The sequence below is a fragment of the Ruditapes philippinarum genome, unplaced genomic scaffold (genome assembly GCF_026571515.1).
Source record: "Ruditapes philippinarum isolate M1 unplaced genomic scaffold, ASM2657151v2 ctg5002_1_1_1_1, whole genome shotgun sequence".
Classification (NCBI taxonomy): Eukaryota; Metazoa; Mollusca; class Bivalvia; order Venerida; family Veneridae; genus Ruditapes; species Ruditapes philippinarum.
In genome coordinates, this window is record NW_026856161.1 from 66,638 (window position 1) to 92,569 (window position 25,932).

Here is a 25,932-nt window from a genome sequence, read left to right on the forward strand (position 1 = left end):
TTACACTTAATGGTGGAATCTGGCCTCCAGCTCCTGGTCTGAGCCTGGGGTGTTACTTAGGACACCAAGGGCCAATCTAAGGGCGATGTTTTGAATACCATCTAACCTTTTTAATTGAGTTTTGCTAGCACAATAATAGATTTGTGCACCATTATATATTTTTGAACGTATTTAATAGATGACTAGAGGGTGTTTTTATCAGTTCCAAATCAGTGCCTCTTAGCACACGCATACTGTTTAAGTCTTTACGGCACCTTGTAACCAAATCTGAGACATTGTGCTCAAATGATAATTTTCTATTCAAAAGTATGCGTAAAAATCAAACTACATGTGCATACCAGCCTGTGCATCTTTTGCTAGTTTGACCAAATTGGACCCTATTTTCCACGCGCCGAGTCATCGAGTCATCGGCAAACTGTCTTATGACCAAACCAGAACCAGAGAGGGCTTCCGGAAGCCCGTTGATTATAATAGAACAAAAATTTGTAGCAGAGTTACCAATGTCCCCTACCTCAGGGAAGTTTTATATGGATAATAAAATTTGTGCTATTTTAACAGATTGAGGTATTGATCTCAGGACTTTCAGTCCAATATTATGATCAATGCTATATCTGCAAATGCAACAATAAATCTATTAAAGAAATAAAATGAAACAAGGAATTTAAAAATCTATTATGTTAAGCTTTGACCTCTAGGTGTGACCTTGACCTTGGAGGTAAGGACGCAGGTGTTGTCCATGACATATCGTCTTATTGTTGTTACTATTTGTGCCAAATATTTTCAAAATCCCTTGAACTATGAAGAAGTTATGGACGGGACACAAATACACCATAATTATAACAGTTTCTGTTAACCTTGAACCTTTAAGTGGGACCTTGACCTTGGAGGTAGTGGCGCAGGTGTTGTTCTTGACATATCGTCTTATTATAATTGTGAATATATTTGCGCTTAGTTATTACAAACTCCTTTGATCTATGTAAAACTTATTCGTTTTTTTTACAATCACCAAAAGTTTGTGATATCCATGCATATCCAAATCCATATTTATATATAAGTAATTTAACATTTGTCTTCCAGCATTGTCAAGAGCATATAGCATTAAGTAGCATTTTTGGGTGACTGTTTGTAAAATTTAATTGAACAATATAAACAAAGTTGGAGCAACATCGTCCATTGAGTATTTGTAAGACTAAGCCTGGATTCCATCAAAACCACTGCTTTTGTTATTAAAAAGTTTTGACATAGACAAAATAATTTTTCCTAATGTAAACATCTAATTTAAAGAATTGGCTGTAGTGTCTGCATGAATAGGTTTGTTACCTAAATTGTGATCTACAGTAGTTACGTTCTCATTAAATAATAAACTATGAAAATAAGAAAACCACTCTTCTGCGTTTATACTATAACGGGTTTATACCGTTTAAGAATTTTCCAGCGCAAGGTAGCATTACCAACTGCATTTATTTAATCTTGCCTTTTATTTCTCTGATACTCATACAGCCTTACATTGCAATGATTTTTAAAATCATTACGTTCGTCCTTATATGCTTTCAAGTCAAGCTCTAGATTTGATGATCGGAGTTTCCTAAGAGCTTCATATTTCACAGATTTCATGTAATCACATATCTCATCCCACCATGGTTGAGAAGATACGAATCTAAAAGTTCGTAACATACATTCACCAGCGTCCTGGTAGGTCAAAGTTAACCTGTCTGTTTACATTATCAGCAATAGAGCTTTCGATATAGGCCTTATTTTCGATCAACAAAGATTTTAACTTACTAATAAAAGTATCTGTCAAAAAATACCGCCATCTAAAATTCTGTAGATTATGATGAGAATTATATTCATTTTGAGACTGCTTATTAAATTTCGTGTTTAACTCAAAAATACATGAAATAGGAAAATAATCTGATTCATCCCTATTTAAAACCTTGAAAACAGCGCCCTGTCGATGCAATCATATAATTCACAACACTTGCACCATTATTAGAAAAACATGTAACTTCTCCAATTCTATCACCAGAAAATTTAAAATGTGTACATCAAAATGACAACGCATATTTACTAATGATTTTCCGAAATTATTACCTCGATACATATCCTTATTTGTCCAAGGAATATCAAAATTGCTACAATCACATTCAATACTATGAAAAATATAATCTAGTGTAGGATTTGGTATGTAATTCAAAAAATCTTTACATCCATGTCTCCTGCAATATATAACATTGATTGTTGATAATCGTAGTTTATAATATCTTAGTGCTCTTACATTGTATCTTTGCCTCTTTAACATCAATATTATCTTAAAAACAAGACCCTTCATGTGGTATATAAGTAAAATACATAATAATATCATCACATTGAAAGTAGTTTGATAATTTGCAAAATAAGACGATACAGTTTTCAAAGTGATCATAAATACGCTGTATAGAAACTAATTTACTCAACCTACTTTTAATAAATACACTTATACCTTGGTTTTAGATTTCTAATAAAATCAAAATGAATATATGACTTTGAAAATTATCAAAGTCCTCATATTCTTTACCCCATGTTTCGCACACATGTTCAATATCAAATTTCTTTAAAAAAAAACCTAATAATTTCACAGTTATTTGTGTGTTTTTTTAAAACCACAAATGTTCCATGATGAAAAATTTAATGAATATTTATTTTCATATTGTTATCAGGACCTTGGCCTAATTCCTAGTCGGAAAACAATCTAACTCGACATCATCTTCGGATATTCCCGTAGCTCGTTCTATTTATCGATGATTATCACGTGTCGTTCCGCTGTCATATATACGATTCCTATGTTGAGAATCAACCAATCGCTGATTGATGCTTGTGGGGTAGTTCTCACGACCATGTGGTGATGCACGTGTTCTTGATCGTTTGTCAACCATTTCAATTTCATCAGTGAGGTCATCAAATTTGTATATACAATCGTATACTATAAGCTTGTTAAACTAACAGATACGTAATGTCCGTTTCTTCGCTCACTTAAGGAGTTTTCGATGACGCCTAACATGATCTGAATAATCTTTCTGTACAGAATACTGAGTGTGCTGGCCTGGTTTAAATAATTGTGTAGCCCTCTTGAAAATAAGCTGACAGTCTTTAAACCGAACAAAACGGACAATTATTGTACAGGCATTACTCTCACTCGACTTAATCCTGTGGGCTCGGTAAATATCGAACTCATCTGCTTTGTTACCAAAATTTAAGTCATTTCTGAGAAAAGTTTATCTTCAGTAACAGACCACCGTTTATCAATCTTTCCTTTGATACCATTAATATGTATATTATTCCTTCTAGAGTTATTCTCAAACTGGTCTAATTCATTTCTCATATCACACATTTGATATTTTCCTGTTTTAATGATTCATAATCAGTCTTAAGCTCATTCACTGTGGTTAATACAGTATTTAACTTGGCATTTAATTTATTAAAATCGGAAGAAACATTATTATTCTGGGTAGTTAAATCACTTTGCATAGTTTTCAAAAAGTCATACATATCTGTATTCTGACAATCTGTAGATGCTTTATCGTTTGTAGTTACGGTGTAAGACCTTTACGTCCTGTAGACCCTGGGCGGTATTGGACTGGTGGCGTAGACGTAGATTGCTGGTTTTGACTACACGACGTTGTGAACGACGATATTGACATTAGACGAGTATTAATCCCCTGTGACCCCCAAGTCACTCTACATATTATGTATATTTTTTATTAATATAACAATTGTTTTATATTATGTAAATTTGCAACTGTGACATCTATTTATATATATATATATATATATATCTATTTTGCTTTATAAACTTATAGTGCCGAAAGTAACGTTTCAATGACAATACTAGTACCTGTATCTTGCAGAAAGAAAATAATCCTGAATAATTTTCATTAGCATAATGTTTTGATCTTAAAAGGACACAGCATGTGTGGAACATACAGAAGTGGTTTTCGAGTCAGATTTGTTGACAGAGCTGCTTTCATCACAAAAACAAGCTGCACAATTCCTCGAGCTTGCTCATTTGGCACTGCGTGATGATCCAGACATTGCAAGTGAGGTAGGATTCAATTTTAGCCTAGGCAGCCGTTCAATCCAGGACACATAAATCTGATAAACATGTAAATTAGCATCTGCACAAACGGTGAAAAACCAACATGCATATGAGTTCTTCCGATCTGTTTAACCAAATTTTGACAATTTAAAATTAATCATTTATTAAAAGATACTTTAAGTATATCAACTATGATATTATTTATTATAATATACCCGGCTTCAATACCAAATTCTATGAAAAAAATCAGATTAGACGATTTTGCCGTAATGCATACAACGCTATTCAAATTACAATCGTTGTAAGGTTTTGTCAATTATACATTGTCAATAGAAACAGGATAAATTTACTTAGTTTTTTTTTTTCAATTTTATATGTGAATAAAAGGTTAATTTAACCTTTGTAATAAAATAAGTTTTAAAGTCTCTATAAAATGTATGGATGTTTATATCTTAATCAAAGCTTTTGATTTTTTTTTCATTTACTTCCATTCCATACTTGGATGCTAAAAATATTTTATGAACATGTGCATTGAATTATTTGTTTCATGTATATAACATTTTGTAGGTACGCATGACAGCAAATGAGTCCCAAGACCAACATCTGAAGACCCACAGTCTGGTGAAGGAATACCAAGGGACGGCTCTACATGTGATTCATACGATGCTCCCAATCATTCAAACTGGAATCAAGAAAAAGGTAAACTGTGAACTAAAGCCGTCTTTTACACATCATTTTGAATACTTAAACAAATTCAGGACTTAAGATGTTGAAACGATATTGAACTTAACATAAATATTTCTTTTCGAAATCATATATTTCTTTTCGAAATAAAAAAATTATAACAATTTGTAAACTCCTTTATTTTCCAATGTTTTATTTTTATAATATGCAGAAAGAGTTGCTGGTCATGAAAACATTGAAAAAAGTATTGACGTACGTCGATGAAATGATCTCGAAGACAGACAAAACAATAGACAAGTATGTTCGTACTGTTGTTACAATAGCACTTTTGAGCCACCAATTATTACACTTAATGTTCTGATATAAACAAACATGCTGTTGGGTTTTACGTCGCACAAACGCATTCGATAGCTTCCTCACAATATAAAGTCGTCGGTGGAGTTCAAACCTACAGTGGTGAGGCGAGTAAGTGGTTTGAAGTCAATGACTTAAACCACTCGACCACGTACACCCCTAAAATAAATGCAAAATATGTCTAAACAGATATGCAATTTAATGCGAGACTATTCAGATTACTAGTATTCAGTTAAATTTGAGGGTTGGTCATTAAGTAATGCCATATAAATTTTAAGTACATTACATCATATAGTTAGTTTTGAACTATTGTCCTCACGGACATTATACAACAAAACATGTTTTTCACGGTTCGTGAGTAATTGTTTTTTGTTTTGTGGGTATTGCTTGTTGGAATAAGTTATACGTTGCAACATCAGAAATGGAAAAAGCAAAGAGAAATAAGGAATTCCTAAGGAAAGTCCAAAACGACAAATCTGTAAACGTTGTAGGCTCATGAAGAATTCAACATTTAATCATGGTAATGGTGATTTTTGTTAATTTAGAAACATCCGCAGATGTTATCATACGATGGTTATCATGGAACTTTCAATCTGACACGTAAGCGCCATTCCACGAATAGCGGCGTATTGTCACAAAGTAAAACAATGCGTGAGCCTTAACGAGAAAACAATTGGCGAAACTAAATATAATAAAATTTTGCAAGGAAATCTGCGGTTATGAAGCCTGTTTATCACAGACAATACGCTAATAGATAACTTAGATAACTTTAAAATAAAGGCAACATATCGTAAGGGTGAGTATACAGTATTCAAGTAGGAATATTGGAACCAACCAACTGAAAAATAGCCGAAAAATTATAACTTAAAATACCACAAACACAGTACTGAACGACCTTTAAGGATCGGAAATATAACATACAATACATGTTTAAACAAAACAATTCGCCTTCACCATGAACGAACATCACGTTGGAAATATCCAAGAGATTGTTAACGAACGTGTGAGGCTATCTATGCTGCGGTATATATACATTTATGGAAAAGATGAGTTCTAGATTTTTTCAAACCAGTATACTTAATTTTCTATATTTTTTTCTGGCGTTCTGGCTTACAATATGGCCATTTAAGTACAATAGCAAACAAAGTATGACACTCGAAGAGGCCGAACAAGCCGCAGTGTTAGCAGAAGTCGACAAAGCTAGACAAAAACTAGCACAAACGCAATAGAATACAGAAAAACATAACCCCTAAAGAAAGTCCAACATAACAAAATTGAAAATGTTGCAGGATCGGTTTGATTGAGCCTGTTCATGAACGGTACTGTAAAGTGCAAGTAACCGTCCACGCCCCTAAGCACCGGCTTAAGCAGAATTCAACATTTAACACGAAAATTGTGAAATTTTGAAATTAGAAACATCCGCAGATGTGTTCATACGGCGGTTATCATGGAACCTTCAATGTGACACAGTAGTGCCATTCCATGAAAAGCGGCGTATGGTCCCCAAGTAAAAAAATGCTTTTGCCCTAAACGAAAAAACAATGGGCGGAACTAAGTAAAATTAAATTTTGAGAGGGGATCTGAGGTTATGAAGCCTGCATATCACAGATAAGACGTCAAAAGACAAATTTAAAAAGCAGTCAACATATCCTAAGGGTGATTATACAGTATTCAAATAGGAATACTGGAACCACCCAAGTTGAAAATGGCCAAATAGAAGAAACTAAAAGTACCACATAACATTTATACACATAAATATAATGTCGTGCAAGCCTTTGTGGCTCATAGACAAAAGTTGATACGTTTGCCTGATTCTTCAGACCTAGTCTGGAAACACGTTGTAGAGAATGAAAAAATTAATTGTTTGCTGATGATTCAAACGATAAGCGTAGAATAATTAAGGCCAAAACAGGAGCGAGCAGGAAACTCAAAAATAAGGAGCAAATAAAATCACCTAGTGCAAAAACGGTTCCTTACCAGAAGTCAAGCGGCACTTTTACAGGTCATTCCAAGATGTCAATGGCAACGTTATTGACAAAATCGACACCGCGCAGATCCGGGCTATATATTATTTGTGGGAAACTGGGCACAGGGTGGTTCGCTAGAATGTTCAGACAGAGCTTCTAATACTAGTAATACGGTAGAAAAAAGAGAGTTTGCCATTGTGGGAAAAGCTATTGATAGAAGGCATATTAAGACGTTATCGAATAAGGTTATTAAAAAAAAGCTCGACGAGAGAACCTGTTTTCGTTGAAAAATAAATTGAACAAGAGGGTAAAGATGGCACTACATCGCTCACCTGACCCATCGAACTGATCCGACAAGCATTCTGACCATTAGTTTCATGACAGGTGAATCAAAAATGTGACCACTAGAGTGTCAACAAGGTTTTCCATATTTGAGCATTGTGACCTAGTTTTTGACCCAACGTGACCCATATTCGAACTTGATCTAGAAGTCATCAAAACAAACTTTCAGGCAAATTTCCAGGATATTTGGATCAAAACAGTAGCCACTAGAGTGTTAACACAATATTTGTCTATTTTTAGCTCCTGTGACCTGGTTTTTCATCCGAGATAACCCATGTTTGAACTCATTCGAGCAATAACCTAGACAAGCATCCTGACCAAGTTTGATGATAATTGAATAAAAAATGTGACCACTTGAGTGTTAACAAGGTTTTTGCATATTTGAGCGATGTGACCTAGTTTTTCATCCGAGATGACCCATGTTCAAACTTGACCTAGAAATTATCAAAACAAACTTTCAGACCAATTTCCAGAATATTTGGATAAAAACAGTAGCCACTAGAGTGTTTACAAGATTTTTCTATTTTTAGCTCATGACCTAGTTTTTCATCCGAGATTACACATGTTCGAGCTTATCTGAGCTCTAACCTAGACAAGCATCCTGACCAAGTTTAATGATAATTGAATAAAAATGTGACCGCTAGAGTGTTAACAATGTTTTTCTTTTTATAACTCCTGTGACCTAGTTTTTCATCTGAGATGACCCATGTTCAAACGCATTTGAGCTATTACCTTGGAAGCATCCTGGCAAAGTTTGATGATAATTAAGGCAAAAATATGACCGCTAGAGTGTAAACAAGGTTTTTCTATTTTTAGCTCTTGTGACCTAGTTTTTCATCCGAGATGACCCATGTTCAAACTCATCCGAGCTATTACCTAGATAAGCATCCTGACAAAGTTTGATGATGATTGAGGCAAAAATGTGACCGCTAGAGTGTTAACGAACAATTGTGGACGGACGACAGACGACGGACGACGGACATTCAACGATCCTTAAAGCTCACCCTGAGCTAGCTCAGGTGAGTTAATTATTAATAAAAAGGGTTTGTTGTAAGGTATTTAGCAAATTTTGCACCATGAATCCGGTGACGGTCGCTTTAAAAAGTCAAGCCCTTTATGGTTCTTGACTTTTGATATATATATCCTATTTTACAGTTAAATTTGAAGATGTCAACGTAGTAGAAATATCATTCGATCTCAGTTCATTTCTTCTTTTCACATACAATTTGAAACGTGCATACCATCATGTTTTAGTTTTTACATATCATTGCGCAGCTCCAGGTGACATGAATACGGAAAAGGGAGAGAAATTACATTTTATTTTTAATTCACTGTTTTTCGGCATTAATACACCTTCTCACATACTTTCGAAAATGTAACCAATCCTAATCATATTCCTTACAAGAAACGGTCATAAACTGTAATATCTCTCGATGATGGTATCGGCAGAAGTGAATATGAGAACGCTGTTGGTGCTGTCACGTTTACTGGACACTCATTAGATTTCAGATTTCTTCTTGCATGCGGAAAATGTCTGTGGGAATCGGTGTTAGACATTGAATATGATAAACAAGATCAACAAGGAAAGGCAGCGTTCTATTATTTATATATTTCAAGCGACAGGAATGCATAGGCTAGAAAAAATATTTTTATGCGTTGTTTCAAATTCATAGTATGGTACCTGTAAAACGAGTAAAATAATTTCCCTGTAAAGCGTTTTAGGAAATGAGGTATGGTTGTTAGGGTACGGTTACTAACAACACATTTATTCAAAAGTATCCACGAGCGAGCTTTAGTAGTAGTACCAGACAACGCAAAGTTACCGTGTTGGTTTCAAAACGTAAACATTCTGAACGAAAATGGAAGACCGTTCATATATGATCAAGAGAGCCCCATTATGATCGTTATGTAAAAATATCAAAGTATTACACGATATATATTAGATACACAACAAAATATACGTTGATTGTTCTGAGCCACGGAAATGTTCTTTGCATTCATGTGATTGAAATAATTTGGTAAACTAATCGTTCGACATGCTAGCTTTTAAATAATAAACCATGAATAAATTATATTGTTATATTTATTGTTATAAGAGACACGTAAAATAGGAAAAGGACGAGGCTTTACCTGCACAGCTTAGATCAGTCCCTATGTACTTACCATAGGATATGGATCAAGGTTAATCTCATACATCTGTTTATTACAGTGTTAGTGGTTTCATTCTTTGAATGACTATTCTGATCCCACAGTATATAACATTCTTAATCAATGATTTGAATAACTTTGCTTTTGTAAAAACGTTGTTAGGACTTTTAATTACTTAACGTTACATCGTATTGTTGAGTACTATTGTCCTAAATAAAACCGATTTGTCACGATTCAGGAGTAGAAAATATTTTGTTTGTTGAAATATATTCTAGCGAGATCTACTGGTAATTTCAAATTGTAATTTAAAACAGGTTTATTAGACGTGTAGAACCTATGTGATCATATTGATATTTATCAATACATACTTTTAAACATGTTCGTAAATGTTTCGTGATTCTTTTAACCTGAAGAATGAAAATAAAGTTTTAAGATTTAATATACTTAAATGTGCATGCCATAGAAACACGTTTCTCCGTACAAAGTAGGTTCGGTTGTTCGTATAAGGCTGTCATTCCTATGACGGATCACTTTAAAGTAAGGCGAATAACTGTCAAATTAGATAGGCTCCCAATTTGTTAACATCTGATCCGAAGAATGAGCTAGTTAAATGCGCCTGAAAATAAAATACATTAAAATGTTTTATAATACTAATTTTATACGTTTATTCACCAGTTTGCACGTGCAACAATAACATTTGGGCCACCGCAAATGTTCGTCTATCATGTATCATAATGTATCGGTAAGCGATTAACAAGTGTCAAGAAAGCATTGTACGTTCGATACCAAATAACTTTTTCGAGAGGTGGATCTGTTATATTCGAGTATTATAAAGTTCTCATAGTAAGGACATCGAAAAACACCTCAATAAAAGTTTTTCTTCGAATAGTGTGAAAAAAATATATTTTCTGCTTGACACCGCTCTACCACAAAAGGGAGCTACTTTTATTTCTCTTGAGAAAAAACGAGTGATTGTACTTAGACGTCCATCGTAGTCACCAGACTTGGCACCCTGTGTCTCTTTCCTCTATTTTGATTGAGAAAAAAATATTCCATGTTGGAAAAAACGTCTAAAACTTTTATTTCAGATCCCCGGTAAAAATCCATTTTATTTAGTTCCGCCCATTGTTTTTCACGTTAAGGGCACACGCATTCTTTTACTTTGAGACCGTTTTTCATGGAATGGCACTACTGTGTCGAATTGAAGGTTCCATGATAACTACCATATGAACACATTTGCAGATGTTTCTAAATTCAAAATTAAACCAATTTCGCGTTTAAATGTTGAACTCTGCTGAAGCCGGTGCTTGGGGATTGGATAGTAACTTGCGCTTTCCAGTGCCGTCTATGAATGGACTCAATAAAACCGACTTTATATATGAATATATTGATTAAACCTTCTAAATATATAACCGCTTAATACGTTTTTTTTTAACATAATACTAAGTTTTCATTTACAACTCATGTATGTTAAACATATATTTCGTAAAAACTCTGTTCATATAAAAATAATAACAATGCAATTTAAGATATGATAAACAAAATCAAAAAAGAAAGGCGGCGCTCAATCAACACAACCCCCACACGATCCAGCAACAAGAACCAGTGGTAAGGAGCTAGGAGGACCCGAAACAAAAACGGGACAGGGTGCGAGGCAGAGCGCGGATAGACCTATCACTAAAATAATGCATAAGAAATAATAGTAACCGACAAGGAAATCAAATTCAAAGAAAAAAGTAAATGATTGATTGATATGCCCAGTTAGTAAAAGGGCACAGGGAAAAGGTATAGGAGATTCGTGGAAGGAGGAGGACACATTAAAGAAATAAAACTAGGGGCAAAAGGGAATATACTTACCGTAGACGAGAAAACAACAAGGGACGCCAACAAAAGTGTCACCAAAACAGTATGAAACAACAAGACATACATCTGAGGAACACAGAGGGGCGCGCCTTGGAACAGTCAGCAGCATAAGTACTAGTGGGAGTTTAAACCACCGGTTAATAGTGCACAAAACCTCACTCTTAGCCCCACCATATTCATATAAACGAGGCAATGTAAATAAATGAATTCCCGGCAATTGAAATTTCATCAGTTGTTTTGGTTACAAAACGTGAACTAAGTAAATCACTTAAATGATTATATAGTAGAAACATATAAAAGAAACCCAATGACCATAACAAAATTACTCAATGTCTTAAAGGAAGACAGAGCAACTAACAAAATCACCTACTAGGGCCCGACGAAGCAAGGCAGAAGACGAATATTAATGCAATTCAGTCCCAAAGGATTTAAAGAACTGTCCATCATAAGTCTCCCACTTGGTCCGTCAAATGCAATCAAAAGAGGAAAGTGTAGTGTCCAACTAAAAAAGGGTTGAACACTAAGCTATAATATGTCTTACAATAGAAGGGTCATAACCTCCTTAAATAAAACTTTAAATGATTTTAGTAAACACAGCAGAAAAATTACCATGACTCGAAATTCGCCAGATTCCGGAAAAGAGTTTGATACAACTTATAAAATATACTGACTCAATTGTTTATGAAATTTGAAGTAAGATGTTTATTATTCGTTTATATTGAGTACGCATTGATTTCCAAATATATCTATTTCTATAACATATTATGTTTGCAGATACTACGATATAAAGAAAGCTGTGAATAAGGAGAGAACGTATATAAATAAGAAAAATAAAGAAATTCAAATAAGAGGAAGTGAAATAGAAGTTGAAATGAACAGGGAAAAACGCATGTTAAAAGAAGACAGCGAAGATTTAAAGGCGTTACAGTCGAGTAAAGAAAAGAAAGAAGAAAAGATGGAGCAATTGAAATCCAAACGGGAAGATTTTATCGCCAATTCGGGTGAGTCATATGTATATATCATTTCCTTAATGTAGTTACATATTCACTTATATTAAATTTAATAGAATTTTACCTATTACTGCACTAAGATGACAAACTATATACCGGGTATAATTTTAAACAAGAGGGCCATGATAGCCCTGAACCATCACCCAAATCCAAGCAATGTCATGACTTGACCAAGAAATCATCAAAACAAACTTGCAGACCAATGTCGTGGTCAGGTGAGCTAAAAATATGAGAATATCACATTCTATTTGTTGTGGTGATTAAAAATATGTTAATAAGTGTTTCTAAAAATAGAAGCAGGCCTCTTTCCCACTTGGCACCATTGTTGTGGTGTTGAAAATGAAAAGCCTTAAGTTTTCTATAAATAGAATTTAGTTACTTATTACCTAATATATACTTTTAATTTTCTTAGTTTGCTCAGGAGTACTCTTTAATGGGGAAAAATCTAATCGTCAGGATGACACCACCCTTTGAATGCAAAGGGAAATAAAACACAAATGTTGAATAAATTTAAATCAACCAAATTTTTAATGAACTAAGTTTTTATTTACACTTAACTAAAAGTTACTTAAAACTAAACAAGTTGACAAAATGTACTTTAATATAAACTGTTTGTAATTAACCAAAAATATGATAATCAAAATAAACTAGTGAATAAAAGATTTAAATCAGTTGAAAGTTGTTTAAACTGTTATAAATGAAAATATGAAAAATAACCTTAATGATTCTGTGCTGTTAAACTAATAAATCTGAATAGTAGCAAGCCCTGTTTTAATCTATATCAACAAAAAATAAAGATCTAATAATTCAAGATGGCTGCCACTTAAACAAGGAAAATATATTAATTAATCTTAATTAATTTTGTCAAAAATAATTACTAAAATAACTTACAAATTTATCAAAAATGTTTTAGTGAATTTAGATAATCTCTAAGGTTCATTTAAATGCCAAAGTGCCTAAAATAAATTAAATAATTAATTAATTAACCTTAGAGAGCTTTTAGAGATCTTACTTTTCCAAAAATTAGCAGCAGAATGACAAAATTTCCTGAGATGTTTGTATAAATGGACTTCTGAATCCCAGAGGGAGCTAGCATCTACCTACAGGTGGCACTGTATGTAACAACTTATCTGACTGGTCAAATTATAGCCAATCAAAATTTACTTAACAAATGCTCTAGGCTTATCAGTACTTTACATAACTATTCTAAAAATAGATTATGATTCATGGAAAATTTTGCAACAGTATCAATTGACCATGATTATAAAAACAATAAAGTAATTAACTTTTACAAAAATATTCTAAACAATAAAACTAGAAACTAATAATCATATTTACAAGCATAATTTGTAAATCATGCAAATGCTAAATTAACAATATGTATCTCACTAAGTTTAAAGGTCAGTGTACCTGATTCTCTATATATTGTATGTAAAGAGTCTTCTGCCATGCTGTGTTACTGTTAAAGAGTGTATCATGTTATTACTCAATACAAGATAAGAATGAAATGTCAATAAAACAAAGCATGTTCAATATGATTAAACTTAAACCTAAATTAAAGTTTAAACCCTTAATATTTATGAAGATTATATATGATTTACTTCTTGAGTAATATTATATAACATTATGTAATGATTATATAACCTGTTGTAGTTGGAATCCAACTTTACAACATATTTAACATAAATGTTTTAATATCCATCAGGATCGTTTCAGCAAGGATATTCTCAGAAACATTAAGTTCTTTTGATAAGATATTTAGATGATGTAAAACTATCACGTTATTTTACTTTTATTCTGAATATCCATTCTGACCTATGCATTATAAACACAAGGATTGTGATATTAATTTTGTTAATGGGGGGGGGGGGGAATTACAAGTAAAACAATCGGATTACTGACAAACTTGTGAAAGGTTACTCTGAGAGTAATTTAGGAAGCTTTATATTGCAATACGTAACAATATGAATAAGTGTCTTCTTAGAATAGAATATGTTATATGTTGGTTGTAGTTCCTTGCATACATAAAATTAATGAAGATGATATACTTTCCAGTGCAGATGGAGTCTTTCAAAGATGTTTTTATTTCTGGCTTAGTATCTTTTGGCGCACTTTTAAGAGGCGAAAAATTTGGCGTTACAATGATGGAAGTGGCTTCTAAAGCAAATCTTGCACAAAAAGAACAGGCGGTAACTTGTGATAATTATAGCATTTACTTTGTAAAGCGTTAGAACTATTTATTATTTTCCTAAGTGGAAAATAAAACGTTTCTCAGCGTTTTTCTATCTTAAAGCAAAGACAGATCTTCACTCACTCAAAAAGTAGAGCTTTTGTCATGACCAACTCGCGGCGACATATGCAAAGATTTTCCCCCCGCCATAAAATGGCCGGAGCATATAGTGTTACTCTGTTCGTCATTTCGTCCTTTCATCCTTACGTTATTCCGTCATCATCAGTTTCCGGTTATAATCTTGGTAAGGATTGCACACAGCAAACTCAAATTTAAAATATGGATATATCATAAGAAAATACAGGCCACGTTCGAATTTGTTCACAGTCCGATGATTTTTGACAGAGTTATGCCCCTTGATGAAAATTTCAGTTTCCGTTCATTATCTCGAGCTCCCAATCAGTTGTTCACCTTCAAATCAAATTTGGCATATGGATATGTCAAAGGTTAAGTTTAAATTTGATGATTTTGTCCGTGTTATGCCCCTCTCCTTTAAAATAAAGAAAAAAAATTCAGTTTCTGTTCATTATCTACTCAACCATTGTACACATTCAACTCAAATTTAAGATATGGATATGCCTTAGAAATGTGAAGATCAAGTTCGAATTTGGTCTTAGTTCAATGATTTTTGACAGAGTTATGCCCCTTAACTTTGGAATAATAAGACATTTTCTTTTTCTGCTCATTTTCTCCCCACCAGTTTTACACATTCAACTCAAATTTAATTTATGGCTATGTCATTCAAATCTGCAGTTCAAGAGCAAATTTGGTCATGATTTGATGATTTTTCACAAAATAGTCCCTTTCTAACTTTGAAGAAAATAAAAATAAATCAGTTTCCATCTATTATCTCCCATACAGCTGTAGACATTCAACACAAATTTGACATATAAATACATCAAAGGAATGCGCAGGTTAAGTTTCAATTTGATCATGGTTCAATGAATTTTGGCAGAGTTATGCCCCTATAACTTTGAAAAAAGAAGGAAATTTTCAGTTTCCGTTCACTATCACCCAAATAGTTGTATTTGACATATGGATATGTCATAAGAATACTTTGGTCAAGTTCGATTTTGGTTATGGTTTGATGATTATTGACGGATTAATCCCCCTTGAACTTTGAAAAAAAGAAAATTTTTTTAGTTTCCGTGGTTGTAAACATTCAACTAAATTTGACGTATTGATAAGCAGGTCAAGTTTGAATTTGATCGTGATTCAATGATTTTGGACATTGTTATCTCTCTTGAATGTTAGGAAAAATTTGAAATTTCCAGTTTCAGCACTCATACTTATGTGGAAATGTATGTAGTCATTATTTCGGCTACAAATATGCAATATGCAATTTACAAAAGGTTAACACTGAAAAGTTTCAGTACCTTGAACTTTGTATAAAAATGGTTTTTGGTAACATTGAATATTTTAAGGGCTTTGACCTTAGAATGAAAAAATACTTTGTGCAAACAAGTTTGGGACATATTATTATATTATATATTATAATATTTGAAATTTTGGCTGTATGGGGGTTTGATGGCATTCGTGGCATGACGACACATTTCTAGTTTGAACAAGATTTTATAAAAGGTTATTAACTTCATAACTAACAATGCTATAAATTTGATCTTCAAATTGATGATTTCGAGCTATACACATATTTGTAGGACGAAAGGTCAACTATCAAAAACACTTGAACTTGTAACAATGAAATTTGGACATTTACTCAAACTGCGTTGATCTTTGATCTAACCAACTTACCGATTTTTAGTCAAAAGTCACTGTAAAATAAAGTGGTGCGCGTGGATATTAAGCATTATTATGTGAGACGGTTCAAATATGTATGCTACGTGTAAAATAGCTCGTTAAAGCAATTGGGCAAGTATAAACGGATGCAATTACTCCCTGTGGAAACCAATGTTCGATTTTGTTACTGTTGACATTTCAAACAAAGGATTATCCGTTGTTGTTTGTTTGCTTCAATGTCCTTTTGTAAGAATTGATTTTAAAACATGACCCGCTTTTGTTTTTCTTCATTAATGACACATTCACTTCTTCATGGGTAGCACATACGGTGAAACTTCATCATCAATGTCCTTTTTTTGGTCAGGATAGGTTCGTCTTATCTTACAAAAGAGTAATGCGTTTGCGATACTTAGAATGTCTTACATAAAGTATTTTTAGATGTAGGTTAATGTGATATAATTTTGTAGATCATGCATTGACATGTACTTGGTTTATACAGAATGTTTTTTAGTTCAATTGTGTAGGAAGCTATAGGCTTATACACACACTATCAAATCCGTTCATGGAAGTAATCAGTACTGAGCAATGAGTGTAAAGTTTCTTGCTCAAGGAAACAACCACTTGCCTATCACGGGGTTTGAACCCATGCGGTTAGCGATCATTAGATTCCTAGTCCGAAGCGTTAACAATTCGGCCATGCCGTCACCTTAGACGTGTACTTCATCCGGTCATCTTGCGTTTGATGTCCTGTTTAAACGGTATGTATGCTTGTGACTCGACTGCTGTTTACCGAGCAGCTGAATCAAATTTTTACCGACACTAGACGTTTTGGGTACAAAATGTTTCTATACGTCAGTTATCCATCAGGTCCAGATTCAAATTTATAATTATTTGTATACTTTTTAAGCAAGCAATAATTCCCCTTTAAAGGCATTCGTCACAACTTTCTATTTCAACATTAAAACTTTTTACTTTACAGGTTTGATAGCCATGTGATAATCAAAGAAGTTTTAATCTCTAATGAAAGTACATTATTATATTCATATTCAGAGTAAACAAGCCCTCAAAGCTAGTGAAGAAACTAAAAAGGATATTGAAAAAGAACAAAAGATCATTAAGGAAGAAGAAGAGCGGATATCAAAGATGAAAACAGAAGCTATTGAAAGCCTTACTACTATGGAAAAACTAGCTTTAGAAAACTGTAAATATTTGATTTTCTTAATTCTTATCATTGAAACTAATAAATTGTTTGTACAAAAATAAAGAACATATGAAGAAAACCTACAAGCTAGTTCAATTGTCTTATAAATGAACGTAAGACTGCACTTCAGTTCAATTTAAGCAGAGGGACCTTTTGAAAATACAATATTGATAGAAAACAGAAATATCATTTCGTGAATGCGCATTGTATGTAGGGTGAAAAAGCAATTATAACGAAATAGTTACAGTATTCAACAACTTCTCAAACAATGAAATCTAAATGATTAACCATAAGCTTAGAGAACATGTAGTTCATTTTGATAAATAATCAATGCAATGTCGAATTTATGTTATTTACTTGAACAGTGCTGCATTTACGCATTAATTCAGGGTCTTTACAAATATATAATATCTATATATATAACATCTAACATGCATTCATTATCACATGTTCTGACCTTTATTCAGACGAGGTTTTTCTTTGATTTTATGTGATATATAAATATCTTATCTTATCGTATCTTATGAATTATATTAAGATTTCTTATTTAAATAAAACAATTTCCAATTTTCCAAATTTTATACAACAAATTTCTCAATGATTTTTGATGTCGGTGTGGTCGCAAAGGTGATTCTTAATTTACGTACATTTTGGCTATCTTGTCCAAAATGCTTTAAAGGCATCTTTTGCTTTTACCTAATTATTAAAAGCACACACACACACACACACACACACACATGCACGCACGCACGCAAGCACGCACATGTTATTCGGACGAATAACTCAGAATTTTCTATGAACTTAAACTACATTTCTATGTATGGCGCTGTTTTTTGCCCTACACAGATTTTGCATTCACGAGATAATACAACATCGGCTTGATTTTTCATATGACCGCGTCATAAAAAGATTTATATAAACATATTCCACTTTTTCCTTAAAATTTTTATTTTTTTAACTATAGCATACATTTATTTTAACGAGTCATATACATTATGTACTTAAACTAAAATGCATTAATTTTGTGAAGTACACAAGACCTTTAAAACGTTGTTTAAAATCGTGTACCATCTTGTTTTCGATACTTTTCAAGCGAATCTAATGAACGAAGAAAGTCTTAAAATGGCTGAAAGAGAATTAGGAAAGGTCACAGATCTTTTTGGTAGAATATTGCTCTTTTGGGAGCAATTCTCTGCAAAGTTGACAACCCTGACAAGAAGCCACGATGCAATCGAAACATACATAGAATTCATAACTGATGATGACCTTGCAGAAGAAATTGACGAATCAGTCACAACTGTAAAAAAGGTAAAATTATATAATCTCTATCAATTTTTTGAAATATATGTTATGTGTACATATCCCTCCGATTCAATTAATCGTCTAGTTTTTCCCTGTTCTAACATACCGTTTAACTGAATTTCAAACTTTGATGTTACTCAATCATAAATTGCAAGCATCCTTAAACGACATATTAATTATGACGTATTCTTGAGATTTGAAGAAAGGAAACTATTCACTTACTGATTTTAAGTTACTCTCATTAGGTGTATTGACCGCCGAGATATAACCAAATAATGCATGAAAGATATATTGATATCAAATTTAATATTAAGAATATTGTAATTACTATAAGTCTATGTTGCATTAAATGTTAATAAAACTTATTTTGGGTACACACAAAGTTGGTATTTTAACTATAGGTAACACAATATGAATTCATAATTATTCAGAAAACTGTCAGTAATTATAAGAAAGGATCAATTTAATTTAGGTGTGGACCTCATTTGGAAATATGTGTACCAACTATGTTGATAAGAGTGTGGAGCAACTTCCCGAGCTTTATGCGTTCATGGCAACACCTGTAGACCAAATGTCTATTGAAGCCTGTACTAAGAGGAAGCAGGAACTGCTTGAGAGCCAGAGAGCTGAAATAAAGGAAATTGAAGAGAAATTCATTAAACTTTAAAATGATTCTTGAAACATGAAACAATGTTTTTTTCTTCTTTTTTACACCAATAGTATTGATCGTAATACGGTTTGAAACTTCTTTATTTTAAAATGTATTTACATATATGCGTTGTTTTAAATATTTATAGACATTTTGTATTGCTTTTGATATTTAATTTTATTACGTTTCGTTTGTTTGATAAGAATTTGGTATGAAATTTATTGTTAACATATACATGTATTCATTTTATATAAGAGATGCAATCAATCTTTAAAGTTGCTTTTTATAAATTGCATAAAAAAAATAAAGCTATACTTCGTTAAAATGAGATGCATGTGGACTCCCGTAACTGTTTTAACCTTATTGTGGCCAAATCGAAATGTGTTTGCATAAGAAACTTCGCCTTTAGGCCATCTGTAGATCAATAGAAAACCAACAAACATAGCTTTAAGTAGCATTCCGAATATAATTGTATATTTCCGCATTATATAACATACCGATGTTTTATACAAATCATATCTTCCTTTTAGATGTGAACGACAGGCATAGAGCACCGTGAAGTTATACCGGTGAAAAGTTTGTTTGAACACCCATTTTGATATACCCTTACTCTTATCTTATAATTGGAGATAGACAGATCAAGGTCATGTATGTATCAATGCATTTGTTGGGCCAATTAAAAACTTTGATTTTTTTAAGTAACACTTTGACGTTTCACTTGTCTTGTGCATACACGAGCTTATCATATTCTTCATTTGCATGGTAAAATTTGTATACGAACTTTACTGTTCCTTTTAAAAACACAAGATATTAACAATATTTGACATGATTGCCGACAATGGTTAATGAAAAAAATGCTTGACTAGAATGTTTGATATTTAGGCCGGCGGCTTAGTATTTTACATGTATATAAAAAGCAGCTTTAAAGGAACTCTACTGAGATATAAAGGCCTACATCATAAGATCTGAATTTCTCACATGAAATAGCTGGGACAATTTACACTGACAAATGTATAAATTTGAGTGAAATAAAAAAATGGGACACAAGACGCATTTTTCACAAATGGAATGTTTGTTATCTTATTAGTATTGTGTTTTTGTGATACATATGTAAATTTTGCTTTTAGTTAAAAAGTGTGAAAATATTTTTGTCTGTTATGAATTTAAATATGAGATTCTGAGTGGATTATAGAAGGCTTTCTCCTGTTATAAATATTCTTTTGTATTTATTTTTCGTTAATTTAGCACTTTTCAATGGTCTGTTTGTGAACAATTTTATTTTGTACATTCATGTACACGAGCTTACATTACATTTTTATCAACTGTTAATAAAATTGACAAACTTTTGTAAATGTAAAGAATTTTTGGCTGTTAAATAATTTGGCTCTTTGAAAATAAACTGTCTGGCAGGACGTTTTGTAATATATTTCTATTATTTTACGTTTAGGGTGGTGGTTTTAGATTTTTTACTCCATATATTTAGCATAACATTGTTGAAAATATTATTTTTTGACCGAAGTGACTACCTATGACCACGGAAATAGTAAGTCGGTTCCTACGGTAGGCCACAACAAGTTTTCAAAATATGGCAAAAAAGATTGACGTGTTAAAAGTACAAAAAACAAAGAAGTTTCATGTTTTCCTTACGAGCTAATTATTAACTGATATTAAGAAATATCTTCTAACATTTGTTTCTTCTACCTTGTGTATGTGTTTATTATTCTATCTCTGCTTAGACATAAAAATAGATTGCTTTAAGTGTTGTTGTATACTAAAAATTATGTAGATCTTCAAATCACTGGTTTGTTTTTATTTTATCGGGCATTCGCAGATTTGGCGAGTTCAACCCCTTGTCTATATATTATATATAAACTATATATTTTCTTTTTTACATTATCCCAACACTGTACCGGGTCCCTTTGTACTCGACAGTTAATTTAAATTAAGAAATGCTAAATGAACTTAATCTATACAATTAGAAATGTAACATACATTTTCAACGGTATTAAACAACAATGGAGGTAAACATATTTTCATATCAATACAATTAATGTATTTCGTACTCACAATTATAACTGTTATAAATATTGTCATCTAATTAAATCATCAGATGCACGAGATGGCTTCCGATGACCTGCAATTATAACAGTCAAACGAAGTCCAAAGCAAATAAATATGTATTTCTATGTAAGAATGAAAAAAAAAACACTGAGCCTGAATAAAAATTGTCCAAATTGTTGGGTAGTCTCATTGGTTGATATTGTAATCAGTGTTTATATATAATAAGGCAGCAACATGGTCATTTTGTATCGACATGTACAAACGAAATGGAATATAACATTTAAAAATGTGTAATCTGATAAGAGCAGATCATATTTCTGGAAAAATTGAATTATAAAAATTAATTAATTTCCCTATTGTGTTGTATAAATAACAAACAGCATAGACTATTCACTTAAAACTTCACTTGTTCATAAATTACATTTGAACAACCATTATTTTACCACTCTGACACTGGACTTTCAGATTTGCATTATCGTAAGTTACTAAAACCAAAGTGTAATTTCCTTCATTACACACATTTCATGTTCACATGAATAAATGTGATTTGGACTTTGGGTATTACTTTATCATTACAGTTCTAATACCTTGCTTTATCCAGTATCAATCTTTGAATATGTCTAAATAAATGTTCATTGGATAATTATTGGTCTAAATAGATTATAAAACAATAAAGAAATAAAAATAATTCAAAGCTTGGTGGTCTTAATAGTTGATAAGCCGGATGGTCTTAATTATGAATCACGTGACCATTCAATGAAGGACATAACTATTGCCAACAAAAGCTGGGTTGTTTTGATTCAAGGGTTGTCTATAGTAGTTTTACTAATATATTTTATATGAATTAGTGAAATAGTTACTAATATTATTTTTCTTAGATGTAAGATTGTTTAGAAATGACTGGTCTATAGCGAGCACATTTACAGTAAGTACTAGTATTTTGTACACTAATAAAAATAATAGAAATGTATGTTTTGGATAATCTTATAAGATATTGCTTGATACAAAATGTTCAAAGTGACTTTGTTTATGAACATTTATATGATGTATGCTAATAATCTGTTATAGAACATTTAAAGGAGATAAAAAAACGTTCTATAACAAATTATTCATTGCCAAATAACATTAAATGTAATAAAAATATTGTTTCTTAACAATAATTTTAGTATATGAAAGCATTGCTCAGCAGAATGGGTCAACAGGTCAAAAAGTTCAAATCTTACGGTAACACTTTTTTTTCATTCTGCATACATGTACATGTGTCCTCAATTTGCCAATGAGAGGTCAATGATAATAAGTGTGTTATAAAATCTTACAGATGTCCCTCATTTATCAAATATGCTGTTAAGTGCAAAGGCAGAAAGAATTTAAAACAATTAAACATCAAAGTATGTCTGTCACTAAGTTATTTAAGTCAAATTTACAATAAGTCATATTGGACATACGCTTTAATGTAATATTTCATCAAAGTATACAAAATATGATTAAAATCAATGAACGCAACCCCCATATGATCCAGCAACAAGAACCAGTAGCAAGGAGCCCAGGCGGACCCCAAACAAATCTACACGAGAGTTTAACATTTCAAACGAGAGTGTTTTTTTTTTCAGACAAATGTTCTTTGATAAGGGAAGTAAAACATATATATAACAAGTGTTAAACATAAGTAAGTGTTATTTCCCTTTTTGTATAGGTAAAGTTATTTCCGTATTTACTAGATATACAAGTTGTTCGTTTGTTTTGTTGATTTTACGGCTCAACAACAACACAATTCAGGTCATTTGGTTATGAGAGCAGGAAAGATGATTTTTGCCAATCTCGGTTGTCACTTTTGAAAATATACACCAGGGGTCAATATCAACCCCACCTCATTCATATTCCAAAGACATGCAAATAAGAATTCGTAGGCGATCAAACAATTTATCCTGCTTTACAAGGTGTAAACAATGAACAAATCGAAGATAACAGTACAAAACGTCAGCTAAATGTTATTTCTGACTTAGAATGAGATTCTCCTTTGAGACAAAATTTGCAAGGATAATGCAGACTATCGGGAGGCATTGACACAAACTAGAAACAGAGATCGGATTGATAAAATCCTCATAGAAAGCAATACGCATAAAGATTTTCCTGGAAAATAAGCGTTTTGATTTTTGTAATCTATAAATTAAGCTAAATATTCAGCATGATGAAAAACAAATCAATACTATTTTATCAACACACACATTATAGCACAATTCTGTTTTAATAATGTAAAGATGTTTAATCATAGGTCAGGGATATAAAAGCATATGTAAACCAAATGTAAAAGATAAAAACTTATTTTTCCCTTTTTGTATAGGGGATTAAATTTTGTACCCTTTTGAAGGTCTTCTTTACAGCAATATAAGACCCACAGCCCTTATTCAAGGAAATGTCTAGGAGAAATCCACGTGGCATGGTCGTTTTGTGGAACACTCGGAAATCTCACAGTTTTACGGTTTTCGACCTTATATTGAACTAAAGAAGAACCTTCAAACTGTCACACTCTATTTGGACATTACTTCAACTGTTTTCTTACGCTGCGTTCATGCGTTTATTTTACCCATGCTAACTGCCCATTGCGTCTCTTCCTGTAAGAACGTACTCATAAGCGCGTTCTTGTACCACAACACTTAATTACATTTTCATAAAGTTTTAGATCACTGCTTCGTGATATTTCGAAATAATGCTGATATATCTCAATTATATTTGTGTTTTGTCTCCAATATGTTGATGTCCAAAAACGGACAATGAAATGCAGAAGCATCCTGGACACTGTCCTATGGCAAGGGCTTTGGGCCTTATATTACCCAAAGAAAAACGACAAAATAATGAAAAGTCAATCCTCAACGGAATCAGACAAATGGTGTTTTAACAGTTGGATCGAGAAAATGGTGAACACGATAATACCCAAAAACGTGATCTATATCATTAGAATGATTACGAAGCTGTGGTGTTGCAAATTTAAGTTCATTTGTGTCTTGAAGAATGCCATAATTGAACGGTCATGAACTTAGAATGTTGCTGGGACTTTTGTATTGCTTGTAATACAATGATTACTGATTTTCATATACATTTTCATTCAATCTAGAAGCTAGTTAAGCTATCAAACTTGAATGATAAAAGTTATGTTTGTATGCAGTGCATAAACTCTGTACTCAACAATGCATTAAAAGTGCCCCCCCCCCAATAATCAAGACATGTCCTCGGAGAGCTATTGTGAGGTTGACATGTATTTATTACCATACATCCACAGACAAACATGTCATTTAGAATAAAGCCAGAATGTCCTTTCTTCACTTTACTTAGAATAGCAGATAAGTTCTGTCAAGGAACGAACAATAAATTTGCATTTTCTTGTAGAATATTTCTTAGAGGTGATTTTTGTTACAAAAGCGATTCAATGAATATGGTAAATAAGTATCGAGCTGTCGAACTAACATACAGCTAGGTTATTACGTAAATCTGACCGAATCTGCTAAAAATTGGTCACATATTGTTTTAATAATCAACCAAAGCTTATAGCTGTATTGAACATTTAAAGGTCACTTAAAAGAAGTAACGTCAGCATTTTATTTCCTCGCAAAAGAAATTGCCAGATATAAGTATTGAAATTCAATAAAAGATCATCATTCCATTTGACTGTTGATAATGTGACATCAATTGTTAACTTCTCTTTGACCTTTTACGAAAGCGATTGATGATCGTTATGAGTATGGAAGTATCCTTTTTATTTACTAGAGCACACTTAATCCATGATACAAGTCTTTAGTATGACTCTATGACATCTCCACCCCTAGACACCTCGAACCTTAAGACGTCTTGACCCATGAAACTTAGACCCCTAAGTCACTTAGACTTAGACCCCTTTAAATTGATCAGACATTTCAACCCCTTAAGACGTTACTGCAGAAAAACGAATGTGCATGAAGACATTAACTCGGAAAAAATCGATGTTTTTTTGTTTGATTGATATATGTTTAATTTATTAGATATGTTGAATATGGGTCCCTTATTATATAACACAGTTTAGTTTCCAGTTTTGTATACATATTAAAATATTTAACTCTTTAATTTTAGGAATATTAAATGCATAAGTTCGAGAAGATTCTGATGTATTCTAAGCGACAGAATAATAGATTTTACATGCGTTAAATCATGCCTCGAGTTATTTATTGACATTGAATTTATAAAATTTATTGGTTTACGTGTTAGAATTGTTTAACTGTAAATAAACAAGATTGTATTTTGTAACATCACGGAAAGGGGTTGTGAAAAATGATACATGACA

At 32.4% G+C, this 25,932-nt stretch overlaps 2 protein-coding genes across 2 annotated transcripts in view; both read left to right on the top strand.

Moving 5' to 3' along the window:
* Window positions 1–14,180, top strand: part of LOC132745631 (uncharacterized) — a 54,841-nt gene extending 40,661 nt beyond the window's left edge. The window contains exons 2-6 of the mRNA XM_060734580.1: window positions 3,938–4,078; window positions 4,640–4,771; window positions 4,968–5,053; window positions 12,205–12,431; window positions 14,146–14,180. Coding sequence (XP_060590563.1) covers window positions 3,938–4,078; window positions 4,640–4,771; window positions 4,968–5,053; window positions 12,205–12,431; window positions 14,146–14,180 — 621 coding nt within the window. The remainder of the gene's footprint in view (window positions 1–3,937; window positions 4,079–4,639; window positions 4,772–4,967; window positions 5,054–12,204; window positions 12,432–14,145) is intronic.
* A 326-nt stretch (window positions 14,181–14,506) lies between these two features.
* On the top strand, window positions 14,507–20,860 carry LOC132745630 (uncharacterized). The gene is made up of 4 exons (XM_060734579.1): window positions 14,507–14,629; window positions 17,458–17,608; window positions 18,702–18,916; window positions 19,383–20,860. Exons 1-4 carry the CDS (start codon window positions 14,582–14,584, stop codon window positions 19,575–19,577), a joined length of 609 nt encoding a protein of 202 aa, XP_060590562.1. The 5' UTR covers window positions 14,507–14,581; the 3' UTR covers window positions 19,578–20,860.
* The last annotated feature ends 5,072 nt before the right edge of the window (window positions 20,861–25,932 follow it).

Coding starts and splice junctions, on each gene's coding strand:
- LOC132745630 (XM_060734579.1), top strand. CDS start 14,582: ATGATGGAAGTGGCTTCTAAAGCAAATCTTGCACAAAAAGAACAGGCG. Junction 14,630..17,457: donor TTGCACAAAAAGAACAGGCG/GTAACTTGTGAT, acceptor ATTCATATTCAG/AGTAAACAAGCCCTCAAAGC. Junction 17,609..18,701: donor AAAACTAGCTTTAGAAAACT/GTAAATATTTGA, acceptor ATACTTTTCAAG/CGAATCTAATGAACGAAGAA.